Source organism: Podarcis pityusensis (genome assembly GCF_964106645.2).
Source record: "Podarcis pityusensis genome assembly, chromosome: 3".
Lineage (NCBI taxonomy): Eukaryota > Metazoa > Chordata > Lepidosauria > Squamata > Lacertidae > Podarcis > Podarcis pityusensis.
The window spans coordinates 104,067,107-104,086,692 of NC_138026.1; the positions used below are offsets into that span (position 1 = coordinate 104,067,107).

At 46.4% G+C, this 19,586-nt stretch overlaps 1 protein-coding gene across 1 annotated transcript in view; it reads left to right on the plus strand.

Moving 5' to 3' along the window:
* The window catches only part of TTC7A (tetratricopeptide repeat domain 7A), a 190,066-nt gene that overhangs the window by 34,591 nt on the left and 135,889 nt on the right, over positions 1–19,586 (plus strand). The window contains exons 9-10 of the mRNA XM_080998137.1: positions 7,294–7,431; positions 8,823–8,906. Coding sequence (XP_080854263.1) covers positions 7,294–7,431; positions 8,823–8,906 — 222 coding nt within the window. The remainder of the gene's footprint in view (positions 1–7,293; positions 7,432–8,822; positions 8,907–19,586) is intronic.

The following is a 19,586-nucleotide window of genomic DNA, read 5'->3' on the forward strand; positions in this document are numbered from 1 at the left end:
CAACAGATCTCTGGGCTACAGAGATACAGCTATGGTGCTGATGATTTATTGATTTATACCTTGGGGTTGTTTTTTCTAACAACAAATATACAAGGTGGCTTACCTAAAACCAATATAATACAAAATAAGAAGGAAATACAACTTAAAAAACAAGCAGTTTTGAACAGCAGAATATTCAATAAAATCAAGTGACTCTACAGTGCCCTACAAAGCAAATTTAACAGGATTTTCCCCTAACGCCGAAGTTTACAACATTTGGGCGAGTAACAGGTATGGGGCATGATAGATTATGCACAGTGTGAAGAATTCTAGAACCTGTGGTCATCCCATGAGGAATGTTGAGAGATTCAGAGCAGAAAAATAAAGTACTTCTCCACACAGCGCCTAAGCTGAACTGTGGAATTTGCTTTCACTAAGATGCAGCGATGGCCTTAAAAGAGGAGGATCGGGCTATTAATGGCTAGCAGCCACAATGGCTATGTTCTCTTTCAACTGTTGGAGGCCGTATGCCTTTGAATACCAAATGCTGAGACTATACCTTGTGACAGCGAATTCCATCATTTAAATACGAACTGTGTGAAGAAGTAACAGGTTTGGGCATCTCTTGGTAGGCCTGAGAAAGACCTCTGTCTGAACCACTTCCAGTCCGATGGACCAATGATCTAACACAGTATGAGGGACCTTCCTGTGTTTCTTATGGCTCAGGTGCCAAAATAGCCTAACCAGTCTGAGGTGGCATGCATCTTGGGCTGGCCTTCGTGCCTTGGTCCATCCCCTAGAAGCCTATGCGACGTGCAGGAGTTCTGAGACAGCTGCGCAGGGGGTTCCTCTGTGGATTTTTGAAAATAGCGTTTGTACCCCACCTTTCCTCTAAGGCAGGGTTTCCCAAAGTTAAGTCTCCAGCTGTTTTTTGGACTACAACTCCCATTATCCTTAGCTAGCAGGACCAGCGGTCAGGGATGATGGGAACTGTAGTCCAAAAACAGCTGGAGGCCCAAGTTTAGGAAACATTGCTCTAAGGAGCTTTCACTGTGCTTCAAGTATGGGAATAATTATCTGAAGGTAAAAGTTGGAAAGCTGATAGCTAATTATAGGTGTGCCTTGGCCTGGGTTTTTATAAAACATCTGTTTAACAATCCACCAATAATTCATGATGCCTGTTCAGTGTCTATTCCTGATGAACCCAAGTGCAGGTAGATTAAGAGCTGACCTTAAAACTTTCCTGGGCCTGTTTTAGTCACCCTCCCTCTTCAACAGGATTTCTAGTGCTGCTGAATATAAGCCAGAGCTGTCTCTAAGCTGGGAAAGGAATATTTTTCTGTCAGCATTTTTCTCCCAGAACCCTCATCCCTGAGCATTTTTATTTTGAAATTCTTTCATTTACACAATGAAGATCTGTCCCTCAGTTTTGATGCAGTTCATAAGCCTGTCACCCAAGCCACTGTCGCTGTAATTTGGTTTGGGTTTTTTTAATGGCAAGAGAACGTGTTCCCCTCAGTGTGGCATCTCCCAGTCATGTTGCAGATTAACAAAACACACCACAAGTGGTGCAGAGTAATTTGGCTTGCCTTCTCTCTCTCTCTCTCTCTCTCTCTCTCTCTCTCTCTCTCTCTCTCTCTCTTTTTACCTCAGCTGAATTGGAAAACAGACTGCCTGTAGCCAAGACTAATAAACAGTGTGCCCAGTGTAACAGAGTTTGGGAATCATTTATCACCGTCTTATTATTGAGTTAAATGGCCAGATGGGATTTGACCTGGAAAAAAGTCTGAGAAAGAGGAAAGGTGGTGGAAGCAGGACTGCAAAAAATTCTGTTGCCTTTTGCTTGAGTAAGAACAGGAAGAAGAGGCCTGCTGGATCAGGCCAAAGCCCATTTAGTGCAGGTGGGAATCTCCACATACGATTCCCAGCAACGGATGCATACTGCCTCCATCAAAAGAAGCAGAACATCACCATCTTGGCCAGCCGCCATTGATAGTTTTATTCTCCCTAAATTTGTCTACTCCTCTTCTAAAGCCATCCAAGATGGTAGCCCTCACTACTTCTTGTGGGAACAAATTCTGTAGTTTAACTATGCTCTGTGTGAAGAAGTACTTTTTCCCCCAGTGCTATTTTTTTAGAGAAAGAGGTGTCGGAGCTCACCATGAATGCCTCCCTTGTTCTCTTAGAAAAGCAATGGAGCCCACCTGAGAGGTGCCAGAACTGAGCTCTGGCAAGCTCTGACTGAAAAAAAGCCCTCCATCTTACTTCATGTCTCCTCTTACCTTTTCTCCAAACTAGGAAGTCCCAAATGTTGTAACATTTCCCCATAGTGGAATTGCTCCACCCCCTCGATTATTTTGGCCACCCCCTTTTGTTGTACCATTTGCAGCCCCGCAATAGCCTTCCAGAGGTGTACACAGTATTCCAAGAGTGGTTTGCGCCAGAGATTTGTATAAAGGCATGAGGATATTTTTGGCAGTTTTATTTTTGATTCCTTTCTTACAATCCTTAGCATGGAATCCCATCTTTAACAGTGCTCCCCACCAGTTTCCGTGGGACAGATGTTGAGCTAACTGGCCTGTAGTTTCCACACTCCCAATTCTTCTTAGTTTGGTTTTTTTGTTTTTAATGCTCCATTCTCTTTGTTGGCTCTATTGGGTTAGTTGGGTAGAATTCTACAAACGAATAGTGTCTTCCCTTTTTTGGCTGTGGATCCTTACGCAGCCAAAACAAGACCAGAATCTGCATGCATCTCAACAAGCTTTGGGAAACTCAAGGGCAAAAGATTCCTGCATTGCGGGGGGTTGGGCTAGATCAGGCATAGGCAAACTCGGCCCTCCAGATGTTTTGGGACTACAACTCCCATCATCCCTGACCACTGGTCCTGTTAGCTAGGGATGATGGGAGTTGTAGTCCCAAAACATCTGGAGGGCTGAGTTTGCCTGTGCTTGGACTAGATGACCGTTGGGTTCCCTTCCAACTCTATAGTTCTATGGTTTGCAGAAATAAAATAAAAAAATATTTCAGGTTGAGGGGAGACCCTAAAGGTGTGCATTAAATCAGAGACAGATCTATGAGGACTGAGCACGCTCAGTGTGCACTGAATGCTGACTGACTTGGTATGTGAATAAGTGTTTAAAACTAGGGTGTGTGTGTGTGTGTGTGTGTGTGTGTGGAACAGAGTGCCCTGGAAGAGAAGAAAATGGTCGAAACCCCGAACAGGCACAATCCGCCCTGCAAAATTTTGTTGCAGACCCTATTTGCCGATCTTTGGTTTTTTTTAAATAGGAGGAGGTGCTATGTTGTTATTGAATATAATTGAATATGTATATTATTGAATATGTATATTATTGAATATTGTATACCCAATGTATCAGCCGCCCGGGGGGGTGGGGTTTCCACTGTTGGTGTTATGGTGGTTGGTAAAAAATATTTTTTTTAAAAAAGGAGTAGATGCTATTTTTAATAAAGTTCAGCTGCAGCTCCGCTCCCTCATTCCACCCAAGGAACTACAACAAATGCTTTTACTTCACATCTGTAGAACAGGGGAAAGGAGGCTGGTTTTTGTTGGGCAGGGGAGGGAAATGTTGGAGGAGGGAACAACTCCCTCCCCCGGTGCCACATGTCCCTAGTGCAAACAAGATGTAGGGTACAGGTTGGTGGCTAGGAAGGGGACAATAAAACAGCCTGAGCCTGCCCTGGTGGGAACACTGTCTTCCAAGAACTTTATAATTGATAAATGCTTATCAGTTTCAGAGCAGAGGGTAATCTCCAGTGAAGCATGTTAACAGCTTCAATATTGTTATTTATTCCAGAGCTGAGCTTTAAAGCTCTCTAATATGAAAGAGGTTTTATACAGAGCCACTCATAATTCTATCCCGAGATAACTTAACTCCTGTACGTTTGCTCCCGTTACCTCTCTCATCTGTTCGCCTCACAGCCCGTCTCCTCACAGCTCCAAATGTCACGTTCCCACCCGCGGTTCTCTGCCTGTCACTCTTTCTCACTCCACCCAACATCCCATCCCACTTCCACGCTGTCAATCATCACTTCTCTCTCTCTTATGTCACAGTGCCCTTTAGTTCTGTGCTCTGAATGAGCTCATTCGGCTTACGCCACCGCCCCCCTCCGTGTGTTGAATCGGAAAACCGAGCGCATGGTTAAACTACAGAGTTTGCTACCGCAGGATTTGGTGATGGTCATAGACTCACAGGATGATTGTAGAATCATATTTTGAAGGTGCTAGAGGGTGCTCGGTCTGCCTCACTGGCTTCCTTCTTATCCGCCTTGGGGGGCCCGGGAAGGATTTTTCATTTTTGTCTGCCGTCGGTTAGAATTTGCAACTCTGCTCCAAGCTGGAGGCACCATATGGTGATTCTGCCAAGCTACCATCTCTGCGTAACGTTTCTGTATGTAGAGCACTCGCATAATTGCTTTGAAAGGTCACCCTGTGAGTATGGAATATAATTTTGGAAGCAGTCCAGTGACGTATTCCTGAAATATATGCATATTTGTGTTTTTTCTAAATGGGTTCTCCTGTGAGCATCCCTGTGTGCATTCTTAAGGACTAGAAACTCTGCTTAGAGACGAAATAGAACATAGGAAACGGACTTATAGCAGCTCAGACTATGTGTTCATCTAGCCTAGCGTTGTGTCCTCTGATGGGCAGCTGCTCTCCAGGGTCCTAGAGACAGAAGTCTCCCCCACCAGTGAGCCCTTTTTAGCTGGAGATGTCAGGGACTGAATGAGGGACTTTCTGCATCTAAGGCATGTGCCCTTGCCTCTGAGCCACGTGGTCACCATGCTTGCAGAGGGCTCTTGCGCTTGGGCCCTGCTTGTGGATTTGTCACAGGCATCTGGTTGGCGTCATTGTGAGAATAGGATGCTGGATTAGATAGGCCATCAGCCTGATCTCACAGGGTCTTCTTACGTTCTTGTAAGCACCTGAAAAGGAACCTCAAATAGTCCCGGGTACAAAGTTTAAGAATTGGCAAATTCATATGTCACTCTAGTGATATGTGACCTTATAGGTAAGGTGTTACTATGAAGTTTCGCTAAATAAATAAGTTTCAGACAACTCCAACCATGAGGAAAACCTCATAGTTGTACAATATAAGACGTCACGCTCAGCTACATTAGTCAAAATGCAGTGATTTGAATGTGTTATAAACATGCAACACTGGATGACGTCAGAGAGCACAAAAACCTTTCTATAGCATTTTTATATAGGGTTTTGGTTTTTTTAAGTATTGTTATAACAATTTAATTTCTGACTTATTTATAGTGGTTTTTCCCCTGTATGTAGATCCATCCACCCTCCAACCTTCTTAAGTGATTATGGTCAAAAGAAGAAACACTATTTGTGCAAGTGATACTTAAATTGTATTTTTATGTTGTGAACTGCCCTGAGATCTAGGGATGAAAGGCAGTATACACATTTAATATAATAATAATAATAATAATAATAATAATAATAATAATAGGCCATGCCCCTTCTGCATTTGGTGTATGGCACCATTGCCTGTGCTTAGATCATATAGGAAGCACTTCCTTTTTATTGCAGCGCTAACAGGCGATATTTGTAGTTACATGTATTCCTGTCCGCGTTTTTCGTAAGCCCAAAGCTTGCGGTAATGTACTAGTTCGGGTGAATATTCTATCTGTGCTTAAGGCATCACTTTAAAATTCCTAGTTTGGCCCACTGACAAATGCCCGAAATAGCTGACTCTGATGCGAAGCTGATTACTGGCTTTCAGAATATGTGGGGGCTTGTTCGGCGCAGCTATTTTTCACAACTAAACGCGGCTGCAGAGCTACTGATGCAGAAACTTTTTAATAGCGTGGTATGCAATGTGTGGAAAGGTTTAATTGACAGCAAGGCTGATTATGCACATCCTTCCACAAACCTCTGCCCTTCCCCAGTGCTCTTTTTAAATCTTCCTTTTCAAAGAACACCCCATGACAAAGTGCCGTTGATTATGGCCCGCAGAAGATCAAACCCCCAGGGAAAAAAAGCTTTCCTTCATTCAATAGATTTTACTTTCCTCTTGTATTAGGGCATAAAGAATAGTCACACCTCTGGGAACAGTTGAGGAGTGAGCATATGAATTGGCTCTGAATCCATTTCCTGCTCATCTCTCTCTACTCAGAGTGAATTGACAAGTTCAAATGACTTTTTTTGGGGGGGGACATGTCCACCCACCAGTGATAGAGCATCTATTTTACATGCCCCTGGGTTCAGTCCTTTGCATCTCTAGGTAAGTCTGAGAGAAACTCCTCTCTGAAACTCTGGCGAACCGCTGCCAGTCAGGATAGTTAATGGATCGGAAATATGATTTTTGTTTGATGTTCTTCCTGATCCTGCCTTAGATGGCTTTACAGTTGGGGAACAAACAAATACATGGAGGTTTCAGTGGCTGAAGTCTACCCCTTGGGGTGACAGCAAGCATGTCTCTTAATGCCCGGAAACAAATGTGGGAGGGGGCTGTCGCTATCTTGTTCTGTATCGGACTTCCCAGAGGCATCTGGTTAGCCACTCTGGGAACAGAATGGTGCTCTTATGGGTTCATAGCTGCCCTTTTTGGAACAAAATAAAAAAAATCCTTCCAGTAGCACCTTAGAGACCAACTAAGTTTGTCATTGGTATGAGCTTTCGTGTGCATGCGCACTTCTTCAGATACACGAAAACTCATACCAATGACAAACTTAGTTGGTCTCTAAGGTGCTATTGGAAGGATTTTTTAAATTTTGTTTCGACTATGGCAGACCAACATGGCTACCTACCTGTCTCTTTTTGGAACTGTTTGCACTTGAAGGTTTGCATATGACCAGGCAAATAAGTATGTTTTAAGCAATATATTCCTTTGCAAGCCAACATTAACCTGAGGAGGACTCTCTGAAGCCATGCTGCAGTGCGAAACATCTTTAAAAAGTGGGGGAAAGTGGAGGAGTATTCTTTTGTTTTGCCTCGTTTTAAAAGGTTGCCGTTGTAAAGTTGCAGGCAGCTGAAGTAATTAGGCGCACCATTTTAAGTGCGGCCCCGGGCCTTGAAGCATTCTGGCGCTGTGGGGCTCTTGTCATCTCTCGTTCTAGAGGTTTCCGAGAGATAATCTGAGGGAATCGTCTCCCAGCGTTTCTGTAAATGCATTCTGCCTTCCCAAATTAGCTTCCTGTGGATGAACGCAGGGGGCTGGATAGGGGCACTTTTGCTTGGACATGCAGTGCTTGGCTGGCGACCTTTCTGAGGTGCTCTTGGCTGTCTCCGCTCGTTCCTGCTGGACCTGACCTCTCTTTTTATTCTGAATTCACTCCCAGGCAAACCAGGACGCAGTAATTAGCCGGGCCCCTGAGCAGAAAGACGACCGAGCCATCAGCCTCCAGGATGCGTCGGCGGTTTACGATCTTCTAACTATCACACTGGGCAGAAGAGGGCAGTATGTCATGCTTTCTGAGGTAACTACTCCTAGGTTTTCTTCTCTCTCTTTTTTTATCACCCCCAAAACAACAAGGCAGCACTCTACGTTCTTCCAAACACACACCAGCTTGCTTATAACATTTGCTGAAGTGTATCCAAGTGGCACTACATCTTACTGAAACATTTATGGGTGTACACATGTTCTGCCTGGGGCCATGTGCAATACATCCCGTGACTCCAGAGGAGGGAGACTCCTAAGGCCACCTTTCTTAACGCTGGCAGCATGGGAGCTGCTGTAATGCGGCTTCTTCCCACGACGCAGCAGTGATACGAGGAGCGTAATTCACTTCTGAAATTTTGCTGTTGTGGGATGTGGGGATGGCTATCAGCTGATATGAGTAGGGCCTGCAACAAAATGTTGCGCTGTATCCTCACCTCCTAGCAGGAGAATTCCTCCAGGTCGCACCATTCCACCCTCCCATTTTCCTACTCTCCCACACAACTACAGTGGTACCTTGGTTTGCAGATGCTTCAGGTTACAGACGCTTCAGGTTACAGATTCCGCTAACCCAGAAATAGTACCTCAGGTTAAGAACTTTGCTTCAGGATGAGAACAGAAATTGTGCTCTGGCGGCATGGCGGCAGCAGGAGGCCCCATTAGCTAAAGTGGTACCTCAGGTTAAGAACAGTTTCAGGTTAAGAACGGATCTCCAGAACGAATTAAGTTCTTAACCCGAGGTACCACTGTATGGAAAACGAGCAAGGTCCCAAGCAAAGAATGGCAACTTAAACTGATGGAATTGTGCCCAGCTTGCGGATCTAACATATAGAGAACATGAAGAAAATATGTTTAAAGAAGATTGGAAATTGTTTACTGAATATGCGGGGGGAAATTGTGCACACTTGAAAAAGCTGGCAGCATTAAGATAAAGTCAACAGTGCAAATAAGTTTTGATGGATGTAACAATGGAATACTGAATGGTTTAGTTTATGTGAAATATGCAGGGATTCATGTTATGCAAAATGAACCATGGAAAGAGAAGAAGGGAAGTCATTGAGATTTTATGGTTGTTTAAATGAATATTCTAAAATGTAAAACAGAAAATTTAATAAAAATTGTATAAACAAAAAAATTGGGGGGGGGGGACACAACTTAACAGAATTAGATCCAATATATTGATGAAAATGTGTTCTCCAAAACAGTGGGAAAGGCTAACAGCAGCACCCAAGAGACTTTACTTGATCCCACCAGATCAGGCTGTCTCCTGTGCAGCTAAAACCTGAACTATCCCAGATGGACAATTTTTTATCCCACTGAAAAAAATAAAAACAACTAGGTTCCCCCTCCCCCCACCTTTTGGTAATGAATTCCACAAAAGTTGAGAATCTGCTAGTGATAATACTTGTGCTTTCTTCTTTTTCTCCCCAGTGTTTGGAGAGAGCAATGAAACTTGCATTTGGTGAATTCCACCTATGGTATCAACTGGCCCTTTCCATGGCAGCTTGTGGCAAGGTAAGGCACAAACACAAAGAACTTTTACATTCATGGAAAAGTTTCCATTATCTATACTCAATTCTCCAAAGCAAATGGTAATTTGAACTACAGTTGTTGTTGTTTACATCCTATCCTTTCCCCCAAACGGGCCCAGTATGAGTATTATTGTAATATTATATTGATTAATAGGTGCATAAAGTATTATTCTAATCACAGTTTCTTCCAATGCTAAGCTCAGGTGGTTGAGTGTGTTAACTCTATTTTCCCCCCTTTCTAATTTAGATTTTCATTGAATTTCCAAAAACAATTACGTATTAACTTCAACTTTAATATTATTTCCCTTTGGCATTTTGACTTCCCACGCTTCCCTCCATGATGTTTTTGTTCCCACCCTTTTTCCTGCTGCATTGTACACCATACATTCATCCAATACATATCCTCTATTACATTCGTTATCATTTTGTTTCTGCTTCTCGTACTTCGAATCCTGCTCCCTGACTCCATTTGACTGTGGCATTTTGAGTATGTTAACTCTCAAAGCCAAATTGGGTTGCGCAAAGGGTGGCATTGTGGGTTAAACCACAGAGCCTAGGACTTGCCGATCAGAAGGTTGGCGGTTTGAATCCCCGCGACAGAGTGAGCTCCAGTTGCTTGGTCCCTGCTCCTGCTAGCAGTTTGAAAGCACGTCAAAGTGCAAGTAGATAAATAGGTACCGCTCCTGTGGGAAGGTAAATGGCATTTCCCTGCACTGCTCTGGTTCGCCAGAAGCAGCTTAGTCATGCTGGCCACATGACCCGGAAGCTGTACGCCGGCTCCCTCGGCCAATAAAGCGAGATGAGCGCCGCAACCCCAGAGTCGGCCACGACTGGACCTAATGGTCAGGGGTCCCTGAGCACAGCCTTTCTTTGCTGAAGTACAAACATTTGTGAACTAAATAATCTTGGCTACAATATAAGGCAGCTTTTTACACTGCATGGATGTCCTGGTCTCCTACCTAATCTTGTTGAATATTCTGGAAGCTAAATGGCATGATCTCTGTGAATTGATCCAAGATCTGTAAATATTCTGTGTCTGATACTTTGAGCAGAAGCAATTTCTTTCTCCATCTGTGAAGTATTTCAGCCCTAGCACTGAAGCTTTCCCAAAGGATTCCTGCTCTATCCTCTGCAATGCTGTCATCTCACTAATGGCAGGGACAGGACGTGTGGACTAGGGTTTTTATCATACTCTGCAGCTTGATGGCAGAGAGCCAGAGGGATGGGGGCAGGGAGGAAAGAGGATGCTATCTCTCCAGACCACCAAAGGCACTTGAGGTTTTCCAAGGCAGAAGATCTCTTTTCACCTGTCTCTCTGCCACAGCCAATTCCTGACCTCATTAGAAACATGAGCACACATCCCGAGGTTTTACTTTCAGACTTGCAGCACAGGGAATAAATATGTGACATGATGGAAACACAGCATGACAAGTGCTTCAATTGCCCCATAAATCTTCAAAATCTTTGAACCTAGTATCTTGTAAAGAGTAACCAGAGGATCAGCCCTTGTTCTCATCTTGTGTCCTGGACCCTCTCTGTCCATGATACCCCCCACTCTGCTGTGGTTTATTTCTTATTTCTTTATTGGGTTTATATATTGCCCTATACCAAGCAGGTCTCAGGGCGGTTCGCAGAATAAAATCAAAATACAGAACCACAAAATACATAATCAAAATAACAACAACAACCCTATAACCCCTCCCCCCAAAAAAACACATTTTAAAAAGGCGTAGGTTGTCCAACCTGAGCTTGGTAAAAACACCACCTTGTAAGCGCTCGTAAAAGGAGAAAAATAACACCAATTTTCTCTTGCTGGTCAACCTGTTAGTGCGATGCAAAGGTTTATCCGTATTCATACTTTATAATGGCATTTTGGCTTTCTTGAACAAAGGCTGTACTTTCTCGATCAACTGCAACCTGCAGCCTAATTTTGAAAGTTCGGATTTATGGGAAGAGTAGCCTGTTCTTCCTGCAGCAGCCTGTAGGGTGGCAAGCAAGGAGATGCTAGAAAGAGAGAGAAAACAAGGTTTGGGGGCACACCATGTGCGCCATGCCCCCCACATTACTCCTGAAGGAATGTAGCCCTTGACAGAAAACGGGTTGCCCCCCTGTTCTAGGTATACAGTTTCCCCCCACTATGAACAGCACGTATCATGAAATGTGCTGAATATAGTTTGCAGGTGAGCTAGTGAATTGATAACCGCTAACAAAAAATATAAACCACAGAGCCTAGGACTTGCCGATCAGAAGGTTAGCAGTTTGAATCCCCGCAATAGGGTGAGCTCCCATTGCTCGGTCCCTGCTCCTGTCAACCTAGCAGTTCGAAAGCACGTCAAAGTGCAAGTAGATAAATAGGTACCACTCTGGTGGGAAGGTAAACGGTGTTTCTATGCGCTGCTCTGGTTCGCCAGAAGTGGCTTAGTCATGCTGGCCACATGACCCGGAAGCTGTACGCCGGCTCCCTCGGCCAATAAAGCGAGATGAACGGCACAACCCCAGAGTCGGTTGGGGTCCCCTTTACCTTTAACAAAAAATCTCTTGGCTTTTCTAATTGTTGTGATGGAAGTCCAGGTGGCACACACAGGGGCTCCTCAGCAGCTTCCCATCCCGGCACATACTAGAGCCAGACCCGATAGCTTCCACCAGTGTAAGCTGCATCAGATCCATCCAAATTCTAGCTCTCCATAGGGGCTGTCAAGTTTATAGGCAGAAGGGTAGTTGGGAAACAAAGATGGAGAGTGGCTAGCTTTCCTCCAACCCCAACTCCCTTATACTTAGCTTTCCACACAGGATCCAGACATGGGGAACAAAAGTGGCGGGGGCACTTAAACCAGGCTCAGAGGTTCCTGAGTAAGAATTGTGTGAAGATGTTTCTCTTGCAAGGCCACGTGAGGGTCGCTGGTGCCAATCAGAAGCAGGCCTTTGTCTCTAGCGCACACTGAAGAACTGCCAGTTGATTTCAGAGACAGTAAAGAGGGTCTGAAGGGGATATGTTGCCGTGTATGATTAATAGGGATGCATACATGCTATGCTGTTTTTGCCTGCCTATAAACATGGATCACTCATAGCTTAGTGGCATGAATCACTCCTTCTATGCTTCAAAACAGAGTTCCCTTGGGGAAAGGAGTTGATTGTTAAATCCCTAGCTCTGGGGATTGTAGCATCTGTTGTACCCTGGCAACTCTCAGCATCCTCAGCAAACTACAATTCCCAGGATTCTTTGGGGGGAAGCGGTGTGCTTTAAATGAAATGAGGAAAAGGCTGGCTACCATCTTAGATGACTTCAAAAGTCAAATTTTAGGAGGATGAGGCTACTAATGGCTTCCAGTTACGGTGGCTTCATGGTTCCTTTAGGGCCAGGGACACTGTGTCTCTGAATTACCAGCCTCTGGGGAACAATAACTGGAGTGGTCTGTTGTTCTACTGATGGCATTTAGTTGGCCAGTGAGGGGAAGAGGATGCTGGAAGCAATGGACCTGGGGTCTGATCCAACAGGGCTCTCCCTCTGTGTAGTTATTCTGGAGCAACTGACAGTGAGAACACAAGATCTGATCTTCTGTAAGAGGCTCTAATTCTGATTCTCTTTGGCTGTGTGCGAACGCAGGCCCATGGGCAAAGGAGACAGCCGTTCTGCCTCCCTTAATTGACGCTTGAGATATTTTCTGGGCACGGCAAGGAGTGAAGGGGAGGCTTTGCAAAGAGCTGCTCTGCTCTCGCCGATGCCTTGGTTACTCTGAGCCTCTGCGTGGGCGAGAGAATCAAACGGCTCCCAGCTGATGTTTGCTGTGCCGCTGTAAATTTTGGCAGAGCGTCGGGCAGGGAAAGTACAGCGAGGCTTCTCTGCAATCCGTTATCACCATTTTCGTTGGGCTTTTATCTCCTTCCCTTTTTTTCCTTTTAAAAAGGAAAAGGTCTGCGATGTGCAGAGGCAAGGTGCTCCCTTGCTGTTTAATAAACTGTGTGCCAAGCGCATTGGTATTCAGAGATGGTTGTTAACCTGGGTGACTGTTTCACATTTAAAGTGGCTCTCATGCCAGTCTGCTGTCATGATATAGAGCACTAAGCCCAGTCCTGGGTTTATATCCCCAACTCGGGTGAGAAGCCCGTGGGACGTTCACTGTGACACACGTGTTGCTTTTCATGTGACTGCCATGTTTGCATGTAAAGTGGGGAAGGGCTAGGGTTGACACTTGTCCCTAGGAAAACAGGATATTCCCGTTTTTGAACAAATGTGTCCCCTGTCTATTTTTGGCCCCAAATGGTAGTTGTGTCGCTGTTGGTGAGGCTGAGAACTGGTCTGCGACCGAAATAATAAAATTCATTCAATGTGAATGAGACCAAGGTCTGGATGATGGGACCGCTCAAGCCCTGCTTAGCCCTGTGTCTCGGCCAAACGCTGCTGCGTTTTGTCATTCTATCGTTTTTGTCATTTTATCACGCTCCATGTGGGGAAAGGGCGATTTGTAAATGTAATGGAAAAAGCAAACTTCTGTCACAGGTGCAGGTGAGGGAAGGGAAGGGACAGAGAAAGGAATAAACACACTTCTGTGAGCTCTTTGGGACGAAAGGAGGGTGATGTCATTCCCGCCAACATTTCTCAGGTGAAAATAGGGAAAACCTATTCCATACCCTCCAACATTTCTCAGATGGAAATATAAGTAGACATTGTGTTCAATATGCAAATGCTCCAAAAGTCAGCCATGACCGCAACCCCACCCTCCCGATGGCCAGTTTCAAAGTTTGACTTGGCAGCTTGCAAGGGTGGCAGAAAGCCTTTTAGAAAGTTAGGGGAAACTGTATAAATATATCTGGTGTATAAAATTCTGCAGCGGCAAAGGGATGGAATGGTTTGGGATGCTCCTTCTGGTTGCTTTCATTTCAAAAGCTTAGCCTGGTTGCTAAGTAACGCACTTTAAAAAAGAAAGAAGGCAGCAGCCGTACATTTGTCTTTCCTTGCAGCCGGGAGCCTTGGGAGATGCAGGGGCCTTCGCCGGCTCCTTAAATAGCACAAGCAAGGAAAGGAAGTTAAAAAGATTGTAGCGGTTCAAGATTTCGTTACAAAGGTCAGCCAGCTAGAGGACATTTGATGGGTCGATTTCTCTGCCAGGAGAGGAGGGGCAAGAGGGCGTGTAGTGGGGAGAGGGAGATAGAGAGAGATTTGTGCCTCTAAGCACATGGAAATTTCCAAAGATTCCTGAAAATTCATCAAAACCAGAACGAGCCGGCTAAAGCTATATCGCCGCTGTGCTTGGATCGCAGCCAGCGACTTGGACGGCGAATGTGGGATATTGGGTCGCTGTCATAAACTCTGGGGAGTGGGTTTACACTGGATTATATAATCTCTCTAATCCCAGGCAATTGCTTTAATGACAAGGATTGGAAACAGACTGGCTGGCAGTCTCTCCCATCCTTGCAACACCAGCTCCCAGCTGCCACATGGGGCAGCAAGTGTATAATATCAGCCGAATCTAGGCACCAAATTGCACCAGATGAAGAGAACTAGAATCTGAGACAGCAAGGAGTGGTGCATATATGACAACATGTTTATCATGTGTATCCACTCCATTTGGATTTGGAAGATGGCCCAGGGGAGGCAGAGAAACCTGCATTTTGCAGTGGCCTCTGCAGTCCGAAGGGTATATTGTTTGCTCTGGTGGAGGCTTGCCCTGCTTGGAAAGACTAGCTCTGTTTGAAAGATGGCTTGTCTTCTGCTCAGTTTGTATGCTTGTAAAAAAAGAAAAGAAGAACAACAACTTTTTGAAATCAGTACGTTTCCAGTTGCTGCAATTCAATTTCTATACAGTTTCTTCTGGAAGCTGCTTAATTGTATATTTCAAAACCAGTTTAGGTAATCCCTTCCCATTATAGTCCTCATTTCTCTGTACAGTGGTACCTCTGGTTACGTACTTAATTCGTTCTGGAGGTCTGTTCTTAACCTGAAACTGTTCTTAACCTGAAGCACCACTTTAGCTAATGGGGCCTCCTGCTGCTGCCGCCGCGCCGCTGGAGCACAATTTCTGTTCTCATCCTGAAGCAAAGTTCTTAACCCGAGTTACTATTTCTGGGTTAGCAGAGTCTGTAACCTGAAGCGTATGTAACCCGAGGTACCACTGTATGTGCCAAACTGACTTGAAATCAACTTTATGTTTGTGCATGCTAGATATTGACCACATTTTCTTTTCTTTTTTTCATTTTTTCATCCACAGCTTTAAGTTTGGTAGCTAAAATTTCCCCAAACATGTCAGGAAGGGAACACACCTCATCCTTCTGCTCTGGGTTTTTTGTTTTTCTGGGTGCAGTTTCTCCCCAGATAAAGCTTGGGTGGTTCTTCTGTGACTCCATCTAGTCTGTGTGTGTGTGTGTGTGTTTTACATTGGAATTAATGTATAGGAGTTAAGTTATCATTAATCCATGCAATGAAAGCCATCAATTTCTTAAATTCATTAATAATTTCACTTCTATTTATTCTGTGTCATTCATATCATAAATTCAATATCCCTGCTTGATCAAATTGGTTTATTTTCAGTCATTTTGTCATCCCTATATTACTTCAATATGCTTCATTAGCAATGCAGTTAACTCTTTAAGCTAATGCATTATTAATAGATCATTTTAAATATCAGTTTTTTTAATCGGTGATGGAAGGGACCATCAAATCTGAACTGCTGCTCAGTGCAGGACCTGCAGTGCAGAACGCAACTCATACATCCCTGGCAGAACTCATATTCACCTCCTACTTAAACAGCTCCAGCGAAGGAGAGCCAGCCGTCTCCAAAGGCAGTCTGTTCTGTTGTTGAACAGCTTCTATCATTAGGAAATGTCTCTTAATGCTTAGCTGAAATTTGCTTCCCTGCAATTTTCAGATATTAGTTCTCGTCCTGCCCTCCAAAGCCTTAAGAACAATGATTACTGACCTTGATGGTTTACAGAGTAACTAAGAGGCTTCTGAATATCATTCGCTGGGCAACAAGAGCAGGAGGAAACTGCTGCCCTCATGTCCTATTTGTGGACTTCCCAGAGGCATCTGATTGGTCACTCTGAGAAAGAGGATGCTGGACTGGACAAGCCTTGGATCTGGTGATCCAGCAGGATCTTAAGACCCTGCTGTTGCTCGCGTGAGTGTTGGGAGGACCGCTCCCTTTTCTGCCAACTCCATCTGGCCTAGGGGGCGGGGCCTGCACTCATCGCCACAGCATAAGAGGCCTGAGAGAGGCCTCCGGGACACGACTGCTGCTCCTCGCGTGAGTGTTGGGAGGACCGCTCCCTTTTCTGCCAACTCCATCTGGCCTAGGGGGCGGGGCCTGCACTCATCGCCACAGCATAAGAGGCCTGAGAGAGGCCTCCGGGACACGACTGCTGCTCCTCGCGTGAGTGTTGGGAGGACCGCTCCCTTTTCTGCCAACTCCATCTGGCCTAGGGGGCGGGGCCTGCACTCATCGCCACAGCATAAGAGGCCTGAGAGAGGCCTCCGGGACACGACTGCTGCTCCTCGCGTGAGTGTTGGGAGGACCGCTCCCTTTTCTGCCAACTCCATCCGGCCTAGGGGGCGGGGTCTGCACTACCATTACAGTTTAGAGGACTGAGCAGCTACCGGCAGCAATGGACAAAATGGTTTTAAATGCTTTAATTGCTTTTAATTTGCAGCACCTTAAATGGGGGTTGTTGTTCTTATAATATTATATGTATATTTTAAGGTGTTTTAAAGGTGCTTTTATTGTTTACTTTGTTGTACCACCATGAATGGTGGTTTTTATCTATGTATTTTTGTTTCTTTCGTCTTGTTTTGTTTTTGGGGTTGAACATTGAGTGGGGTGGGGATTGGTTTTGTTTGGGCATAATTGTTTTAGGTTGTTTTGCTTTCTATTTGGTAAATGGAGGTTAGTATGAGGCTTGGGATTGCTACCGTGGAGGGGCGAGGGAGGTATGGCGGTGGGGGCAGATGTTATAGGCGAAGGGGATCGAGATACGGATATGCTCGTACCCCTTCCAATCTGCGCCCCATCCCGAGAGACGAGGGTAGGGTGAGCAAGGAATACTCACCTCCTTCACTGGTGCTGTGCAATGCCAGGTCTATAGGCAACAAAACCGCTACCCTGCGAGATTTCTTCACCTCGCAGGGGGTCGACCTGGCTTGTGTGACGGAGACCTGGGTGCGCGAAGGGGTAACTGTTACCTTACGAGAGATGGCGCCCCCGGGTTTCTCCGTCCTCCACCAGTCACGGACTGTGGGCCGGGGGGGAGGGGTGGCAGTATTAATCCGGGAAGATTGTTCTTTCAGGGCTCTACCTTCGCCATCGATCCCCGGCATTGAATGTGTTGGCCTAGTGTGGGGCTCCGAGGAGAGCTTGGCTGTCTGGCTGGTGTACCGGCCACCTAGCGCACCATCAGCCACCCTGTCAGGCCTGCTGGAGGCAGTGGCCGGCTGGGCCTTGGAGTTCCCTAACCTATTGGTATTGGGAGACTTCAACTTCCACGCTGATGCCACTCCCTCCTCACAGGCTCTGGACCTGGTGTCTTCCATGGCGACACTAGGGCTCTCCCAGTTTGTTTCGGGCCCCACACATCAAGCAGGCCACACGCTGGATTTGATCTTTGGCGCCGGTATAGATGTGATCATGTCTCCTTCGATGAAGGTGCCATGGTCTGATCACTACGCTCTGAAAGCCAGGATTGACTTTCCACCCCCACCCTGCTTAGGTGGCGAGCCGATTTGGGCTCGCCCGCAGAGGCTGATGGACCCTGATAGATTCCGTCAAGCCTTGCGGGACCTTGCTCCCCCTGGCGACTCATTGACTGAGCTTGTTGAGGGCTGGAATACCCAGCTCCTGGCAGCCATCGATGAGATCGCACCTAAGCGCCCTCTGCGACCCCGCAGAAACCGGGCTCCCTGGTTTACCGAGGAGCTTCGGAAAATGAAGCGGGACCTCAGACGGCTAGAGCGAGTATGGCGGGGTGCCCGTGACGGAGCCTCAAGAACATCTTATAGGGTTTTTATGAAAACCTATGAGATGGCAGTGAAGGCCGCTAAGAAGTCTTACTTCTCGGCCTCCATTGCATCCGCTAGCTCTCGCCCGGCGCAATTATTTAGTATAATTCGGTCTTTAACGTCCCTTGAATGACAGCCAAATTTAAATAACAATCTGACACACAGCTGTGAGGCATTTGTGAGCTTTTTTGCGGAAAAGGTCCTGTTGCTCCGCCATGACCTCCCTGCCAATTTGGACACAATAAAGGAACTGGAGGCCCCTCGACTGTCCTCGGGTCCAGTATTGGACCACTTTGACCGGATATCTCCAGCCGATGTGGACAGATTCCTCCAAGCTGGAAAGCCCACCACCTGTCCTCTTGACCCGTGCCCGTCATGGCTGATTAGAGCGTGTCCAGACGAGGTGCGGGCCCCCCTGGGGGATATTATCAATTTGTCCCTTGGCACCGGGACATTCCCAGGGGAACTGAAGGAGGCAGTGGTGCGTCCGCTCTTAAAGAAAACATCATTAGATCCCTCAGATCTATCCAATTACCGCCCGGTCTCGAATCTTCCATTCCTGGGTAAGGTGATTGAGAGAGCGGTTGCTGAACAGCTTGGTAGGTTTCTGGATGAAACATCTGCTTTGGATCCATTCCAGTCCGGCTTCCGCGCTGGTCATGGGACCGAGATGGCTCTGGTCGCCCTAACAGATGATCTCCGCAGGCAGCTGGATCGAGGTGGGTCGGGGCTGCTGATTCTTCTAGATCTGTCAGCAGCCTTTGACATGGTCGATCACGAACTCCTGGACCACCGCCTTGCCGACGTGGGGATCCAGGGCACAGTCCTTCAATGGCTGCGCTCGTTTCTCTCTGGTCGGGGACAGAGGGTGGCGCTTGGGGGGGAATTGTCATCGCGCCACTCCTTGGTGTGTGGAGTGCCTCAGGGTGCGATTCTCTCTCCGATGCTTTTTAACATCTTTATGCGCCCCCTCGCCCAGCTTGTCCGGAGTTTTGGGCTGGGTTGCCATCAGTATGCTGATGACACCCAACTCTATCTGTTGATGGATGGCCATCCTGACTCGGCCCCAGACACACTGACCAGATGTCTGGAAGCTGTGGCTGGATGGTTACGTGGGAGCCGGTTGAAGTTAAATCCTTCGAAGACAGAGGTCCTCTGGCTGGGTCGGGACGATATGGGATTGAGGGGGCAACTCCCATCTCTTGCGGGGGTGCAATTAGTGCCAGCACCGTCCGTTAAGAGTTTGGGTGTAATCTTCGATACCTCCCTTTCTATGGAGGCGCAGATTACAGCTATAACAAAGGCGGCATTTTTTCATCTCCGCCAAGCTAAGCAGTTGGCCCCTTATCTCTCTCGCCCTGACCTAGCCACTGTGATCCATGCGACGGTCACCTCCAGACTGGATTATTGTAACTCGCTCTACGTGGGGCTGCCCTTGAGACTGACCCAGAAACTCCAGCGGGTGCAGAATGCCGCGGCGAGACTCCTTATGGGGTCTTCGCTGCGAGATCACATTCATCCGGTACTATACCAGCTGCACTGGCTCCCGGTGGAGTACAGGATCAGGTTTAAGGTGCTGGTTTTAACCTTTAAAGCCCTATACGGCCTAGGACCCTCGTACCTACGGGACCGCCTCTCCTGGTATGCCCCACAGAGAAACCTACGGTCTGCAAATAA